Here is a 7500-nt window from a genome sequence, read left to right on the forward strand (position 1 = left end):
GGCACCGGTAGGGCACGTCCTCTAATTTTCGCCACTCAAAAGGGCACTTTAGCATGACATTTTTCAACTGTGGGGGCACATGGTCAAGTTTAGACCATTGGAGGGGCACTAATAGGGCACACCCTCTCGTTTTCGCCACTCAAATGGGTATTTTAAACACTGACAGTTTAGGCTAGGTTTTTAACTGATTGATTTGATTTTAAAACCTGAACCTTTTAAATGATTATTGTACTTCACTTTAAAATTTGATTAGATTAGATTCAACTTTGTTGTCATTGACAGAGTACAAGTACAAAGTCAATGAAATACAGTTAGACATCTAACCAGATACATTAGATCTAACCAGATAGTGCAAAAGCCATAAATGTATGACAGTGCCTGGTGGTACAGTATACGGTATTACAGTGAGTATAAGGAAATTAATATAAAGTCAAATGTGCAATGAATATTAATATAAAAAGATATATAAAAATATATGAGCATGAATATCAATATGATATGTACAGTAAAGATATACAGTATGTACAATGTGATATGTAGCCTACAGAACAAGGGCAAAGGATATCAAGCTAAGCTAACACTTCTTTTGTTCGGCTTTTTATGTATTGTATTTTAAAAGACGACCTGTTGTATTTGCCTTGCCTGTTCTGAACAATGAGGATGTTAACCTGTTCTGGAACAATGAGTAGGTAGGCCTACGTGAATTTCCTCCGCAAATTTCTCCGCCAGTGATGATTGGCTATATTGTATTATATATACGGTATATGTATATAGATATACCTCAGCACTGAGGCGGTGGAAGGAGTGTCAGACGAGGCCAGTAGATCATGCAACCTAGGGGCACTAGGAGTTTGACGACAGAGAGGTAGAGAGACGCTCAAGGGTCACTCACAGTCACAACACATTTGATAAATTAATTATGATAAATTAATATATACAGTATATGAAATGATATATATAATATGACCTTGTGATATTAATGAATTGAACAGTATAGAAGTTGCCCAAATAGAAGCAAAATAGCAGCATCCATTCTAAGATCCATGAAGTGCGTGTAGTATGAGGAGTACCCCGCCCCGCCCCCTCCAAGTTTGCGCACCGCTAAAACCAGCAGACCTTCTAGTCTCTGTGTGTTAAACCACCAGACCTCCTAGACTCTGTGTGTTAAACCACCAGACCTCCTAGACTCTGTGTGTTAAACCACCAGACCTTGTAGACTCTGTGTGTTAAACCACCAGACCTTGTAGACTCTGTGTGTTTAGTTTAGTTTAGTTTATTAGTTTATTATATCGAGGACAATCCTAATACATGAACCATATAAAATATAGTAAAAAAGGCAGCGTTAGCCTAGTCGGCTAATTTTCAGCTGAAGTCCCCGGCCAGTTGCAACATGGCATCCTGAAAAGTAACGTCATTAGTTAAAATAAAACATTTAAAAATTCTAAGAACACGTGGCTGAGACAAGGTACCCCAACATCACACTTGACAAAAAACACACGTAAGCAAGCTGAGGTGATTGAAGGGGCTACAACAAACACCACATACACACTTATGGGGGCAGCGACATTTCAAGCACATAGAAGCCACAGGACAATTACAGGCCACACAACATTAAGCACTTACAAACAGTTAAACAGTTAAACATTAAACAAAACAAAACATACCAAAAAAAGGCATTATGGGGAGGCAGCACAGAGAGGGATTAATGAGGACAAGTATAGTTCTGTGTCAGCCAGGCTTTCATGTGTGTTGTGAAGGTGGAGTAAGTATGTACCGTATGTCTTTGAGTTGGTTGGGTAGTGAGTTCCAGTTTTCTATTGCTATCACTGAGAAGGATTGCTTACTGAAGGTGCTTTTCCTGAATGGAACTATAAGGTCACCACGAGAGGTGCTTCTGGTGGGCCGTAAGCTGTGGTTACGCTGGTTTATGAAAGAGTTAAGCGGGGGAGGAGCTTTGTTATGCAGAATTTTATGGATGAGACAGATGTTTTTGTATTTGATGGTGTCTTCCCAGCTAAGGTATTTACATCTGTCTAGGATGGTACAGTAGTGTGTGCTGTTTGGCTTCTGGTCCATGACCTTAAGGGTCCGCTTGTATAGGGTGGCTACTGGCTTTAGGGAAGTGCTGTATGCATGGCCCCAGCTTGTCAAACAATATGTGAGGTGCGACATAATTGATGCGTCCATGTATAGTCTGGCAGCACTCATGGTCAGTGAGCTTCTGATGTACCTGAAGTTTGCCAGGCCAAACTTCACCCTACCAGACACTTTCTTGATGTGCTCTTTGAAAGTCAGGTTTGAATCAATGATGATCCCTAAATATTTGAACGACGGAACTATACTAATGTTTTGCCCTGAAATGGTTATGTTTGCCGTGGTCATATTGTGTTGTTTGGAGAAGAACATTCCTACAGTTTTATTAACATTGAGCTGGAGGCAAGAGCTGTTGAGCCATTTGGTGACCTTTTCCATAGCAGAGCTAAGTTTGGCAGCTGCCAGGTGTTTGTTCTTGTCATGCACATACAAAACAGTGTCATCAGCATACATTTGTACATGCACTTCTGGGCAGACAGATGGTAGGTCGTTGATATATAGGCTAAACAAGAGTGGGCCAAGTATGGAGCCTTGTGGTACCCCGGTGCAAGACATGATGGTAGGTGAGCGCTGATTGTTTATCTGGACTAGCTGATTTCTGTCACTGAGATATGAGTCCAACCATTTAAGGGCTGATGGCAAGAAGTTAAAGGCAGACAGCTTGGTGATAAGGACCTGGTGATTGACTGTGTCGAAGGCTTTGCGGAGATCTAAAAACACAGCACCTACAACACCTCCTCTATCAACCATACCTTTGACCTTTTCTAGGAAGTAGCAGTTGGCCGTTTCTGTAGAGTGTAGGGTCCTAAAGCCAAACTGCATTGGATGAAGGGGAAATGGGCTATTGCTTAAAAAGTGAACGAGCTGCTCTGTAACCCACTTCTCAGTGACCTTGGAGATAACGGGTAAAATACTGATTGGCCTATAGTTACCAACATCCTGGGGGTCACCTGACTTGAAGATGGGAGAAACAATAGCTGTTTTCCAGGTACTAGGGACTGTTTCCTCAAGTATTGATTGGTTGATAATTTGTGTAATGGGGTGGACTAGGTGTTCTTTCAGAGATTTCAGCATTGTCGTGTCCATTCCATAGATATCCTTCGCTGTTGAGAGTTTGAGAGATGAAATTATGACTTGGGTTTTGTGTGCCGAGATGGGCTGAATGCTGAAAGAGGGCTTGGTTTCATCAAGTTCAACATTATTGTTGGTTATTTGAGGAAAATTCTGTGCGATCTCTTTTACAGAGTCAATGAAATATGTGTTAAAAGCTACAGCTATTTGGGCTGGATCTTGTGTTAAGTTGTCATTCAGTTTCAGCTGTATCTGTTTCCTAGGCCTGTGGTTGGTTCCCATGACATTTTGGATTTGTTCCCAGATCCGTTTGGTGTTTCCCTTTGCCTCTTTGATGATAGTAATGAAGAAATTAGCTTTAGCCTTTCTGATCATTTTGGTAACCTTGTTCCGGAGGGAGGTAAACCTATGCCTGTCACTGACTAGCTGTGGCTTATTCTCCAAAGCTCTCTTCAAAGCAAAGTCTCTTTCTTTTATCAGGTTAACTATCTCGGTGTTGAACCAGGGAAGGGAGTTGTTTTTTTTCTTTCCTTTCACTTTTTGAGTAAATGTGTTGACTAGACTTTGTAGTTTGATTGCTAGTGTCTTGGAGTCTACCTCTACGCTGTTCCCAGTGAGGATGTTATTCCAACCAATCTGTTGTACTGCTCTTTCAAAGTTATCCATTTCCTTGTGGGGGATCCTTAATTGCTCAACTGGATTAAATGGATGTTTAAAACGATTCTTAGTCAATTTTCTGGACAGTAGTGTCAGGTTATGATCAGAAAGACCAGTAATGAAATTATATGTCTTGACTACTCTTTCAGGCTTGTTGCTGAAGATCAGGTCTATCTGTGTCTGGGAGGATGCAGTTATTCTAGTAGGGCCATCTAGAAGTTGTTTAAACTCCAGACCGTCTGTGAGCTGCTTAAGGGGTTTCCTAATTGACTTGTCTAGCCAGTTACAATTCAGGTCACCAAGTACAATCACTTCTGTTTTTGAGTCACACTCTTGAAGTAGCTTTTTGAATGTAATGTAAAAATCCTTGCTAGCAGAAGGTGGGCGATAAACAACAATGAGCACAAAAGACATTTCTGGAGAAAGCTGTACATTCAGACCGATGCATTCTAAGTCATGTTCGAAAGACCAGTTTATTAGTTGACAGTTAAAATGGTCTTTGATATAAATCATGACACCACCATGTCTGTCAGCCAATCGGTCTAGTCTAAACGTGTTGTACCCAGGGACATTTAATACAGCGGATGGAGAGTTACAATGTAACCAAGTCTCACTTAGGCCTAGGAAGTCCAAGTTAGAGTTAGTAAGAAGGTGGTGTATTTGCTCAGCCTTGGGGAAAGGCTGCGGATGTTAATGTGACCTCCTAAAATACCACTCGGTTTGTGTCGCGGGTCCCAGATCAGTAAAGAGTGATTAACAGTTTTTAGTTTCAGTTTGCGGTGTTTTTTCAAAGCCAGGTTACGGTATTTTTTCAGGATTGGGTCAGTCGTGTATTGCGCGGATTAACCAGCTTCCTTGTCGTTTGGACGATTGAAGTCCAAAGAGTCATGGACTGGGTGAATAGTCGTTCGCGTTGCTAGAGGAGCTAAACCACCAGACCTTCCAGACTCTGTGTGTTAAACCACCAAACCTTGTAGACTCTGTGTGTTAAACCACCAGACCTTCTAGACTCTGTGTGTTAAACCACCAGACCTTCTAGACTCTGTGTGTTAAACCACCAGACCTTCTAGACTCTGTGTGTTAAACCAGCAGACCTTGTAGACTCTGTGTGTTAAACCACCAGACCTTCTGACTCTGTGTGTTAAACCACCAGACCTTGTAGATTCTGTGTGTTAAACCACCAGACCTTCTAGACTCTGTGTGTTAAACGTGTTGTGTAATGCCGAGACATGAGACAAGGCTGAGCGTGAGCAAAAAAGAAATATTGACTTAGGCTGTCCATGAAAAAAAGGGTTAGCCTATAGCCTATAATTAAATATTCTCTAGTTCTGCATTCTGCATTCAGGCCGGTCTAAATGTAACACATTTTAACATCTGTAACTGTTACTTACTTCTTATCTTTTGCTGTATAATAATAATAAAGAACGATTGAAGTGAAATCTCTATAGGCTATGAAAAAGGAAACAAATCTGTTTTTCTTTAAACTGAGTTCAAATTAAAAATGTATGGAGCCTAAAAACAGTGAAACAGTAAGTGATATATTAATAGCCTCCCTTACCTCCCCATGGTGATGGTGTACGTCCCCACCTTCTCAGTCACCAGGTGAGCCTTCTCAGGGTCCTTTCTGAACATGATTGTGTTCCAGATTCAGATGCGAGGATTAATAATGATATATTTGATCCAAAAGAAGTTTCTCCCCTACTAATAATGATATGGAAGTAGCCTAAATGAGATGACTGATTAAAAAGTATGTTAGAATGACAAAAGAATAATGTCAAATGATTCTTCTCTGTGTAACCCTAAACCTAATCATCTTCTGAATGAACATTCTCTCTCTCACCAAGTTGGTTTCTCAGCAGAATAACTGAGTTGCCCAGAGGTATTTAAACCTTGTGACTGATCACCGTGTGCAGATCTGAAGCCGCTTGCAGCACCTTTGGCAAACATGGGCTTTTCATTAAGGGAGAGGAGAGGGGTAGGTTTATTAGATAAGAGATCCACTGTTCGTGTTCGGACAGTTCAGATACACCGTTAACTCAAATAAAAGAATGGAACAGCCTATCTATGATATTATGATATTGACGAGGATGGATAATCGTGTTCCACTTCACAATGTCACATGCAACTCCAGTTTGATAGTTAAGGGTCAGGCTGGATTGACATCGAAAGCGGTACACGTGGCATCTGTAGGCTATTATGCTACGAAATGTAAACGCATCGTCTCAAATCTTTACGCTGGACAAATCGGCCAGAAGTGTTGCTGTTGCGAACATTGACCAGAAGGTGGCGATAGAACTCCCCAGATCGCTGCTCAAGACCCTCGTCAGTAGAGCAGTGGTCCACACACACTGGCAACTGTTTGAAAACGTTTTTTGCCTGACTTGCTTTTTGTGGGTCTATAGTTTGGTGTTAGATCATATTGTTTATATTGTATTTATTAGTAAGTAAGTAAGTAAAGCTTTATTTATATAGCACCTTTCATACAAGAAATGCAGCTCAAAGTGCTTTACAACAGGACAAGAACATAAAGTGAATATAAAAACATATACAAGCATAGAATGAATATAAAAGCAGGGGAAAACAGTCAAAAGAAAAGGTAAAGATAAAATAAAATGAAAAATAATTATTGAACAATTATTGAATTATTGAAAAATAAATTATTGTTTAGTATTTTTCTTGTTTTGAAGCACTTTGCGACATTTGTCTGTGCAAAAAAAGTTACTATACAAATACTTTGAGGTAGATACACATTTAGAGGTTAATCAGTATGGGTTAGATTATAGAATGTTGTAAAGTTAGGAGTGGGTGTAGAGTTGGTTGGTTTACCGGATGACCGTTTTTGGAATTACAAAAAGCAATAGTTAATTGTTTAAAAAAGTTTTAGTTTAAGTTTAAGTTTAAGGTATCAGTAAGCTTTTATCAGGGTTGATTAGATTTTCTGGGGAGTTGAAAGAAGGTTGGTTAACCCAGACGAAAGGCTTTTGAGTGACAAACAGTATAATAGTTTAAAAGGTTTAATCGGTATCAAAAAGCTTTTGTCAGGGTTGATAAGATTGTCTGGACAGTTGAAAGAAAGTGAGATTGAATGATGAAAGAGAGGAAGGATAGATGAGAGAGGGGAGGAATAGAAAAATCTAAACAATTAAGAGATTAACCAGTGTGGGTTATACTGAGTGAAGACAGCGTCACTGTCCTCTGACGTCCAAAGGGCACTGTGTGTCTGGAAGTGTGTATGTGTGTGTGTGTGTGTGTGTGTGTGTGTGTGTGTGTGTGTGTGTGTGTGTGTGTGTGTATCTGTGTGTGTGTGTGTGTGTGTGTCTGGAAGTGTGTATGTGTGTGTGTGTGTGTGTGTGTGTGTGTGTGTCTGTGTGTGTGTGTGTATGTGTGTGTGTGTGTGTGTCTGTGTGTGTGTGTGTGTGTGTGTATCTGTGTGTGTGTGTGTGTGTGTGTGTGTGTGTGTGTGTATGTGTGTGTGCACGTGCATGTGTGTGTGTCTTTAAAAAGACCCAAACATCTTTGGGTCAGCCGGTCAGACAATAGCAACGAGCTGATGTCACACTTGACTGACGCAACTCCAGCGTGCTATTGGAGTTTACACACACACTCACACACACACACACACACACACGCACACACACACACACACACACACACACAAAGAGGGAGTTTCTCTGAAGT

General features: G+C 40.5%; 1 protein-coding gene across 1 annotated transcript in view; it reads right to left on the reverse strand.

Moving 5' to 3' along the window:
• The window catches only part of LOC308153002 (proton-coupled zinc antiporter SLC30A8-like), a gene marked incomplete at both ends in the record, with an annotated part of 15264 nt that extends 9810 nt beyond the window's left edge, over nucleotides 1-5454 (reverse strand). Inside the window, one exon of the mRNA XM_080526084.1 lies at nucleotides 5381-5454. Coding sequence (XP_080382210.1) covers nucleotides 5381-5454 — 74 coding nt within the window. The remainder of the gene's footprint in view (nucleotides 1-5380) is intronic.
• Between the last annotated feature and the right edge of the window lie 2046 nt (nucleotides 5455-7500).

This window comes from Nansenia antarctica (assembly GCF_963989245.1).
Source record: "Nansenia antarctica genome assembly, chromosome: 3".
Taxonomy (NCBI): Eukaryota; Metazoa; Chordata; class Actinopteri; order Argentiniformes; family Microstomatidae; genus Nansenia; species Nansenia antarctica.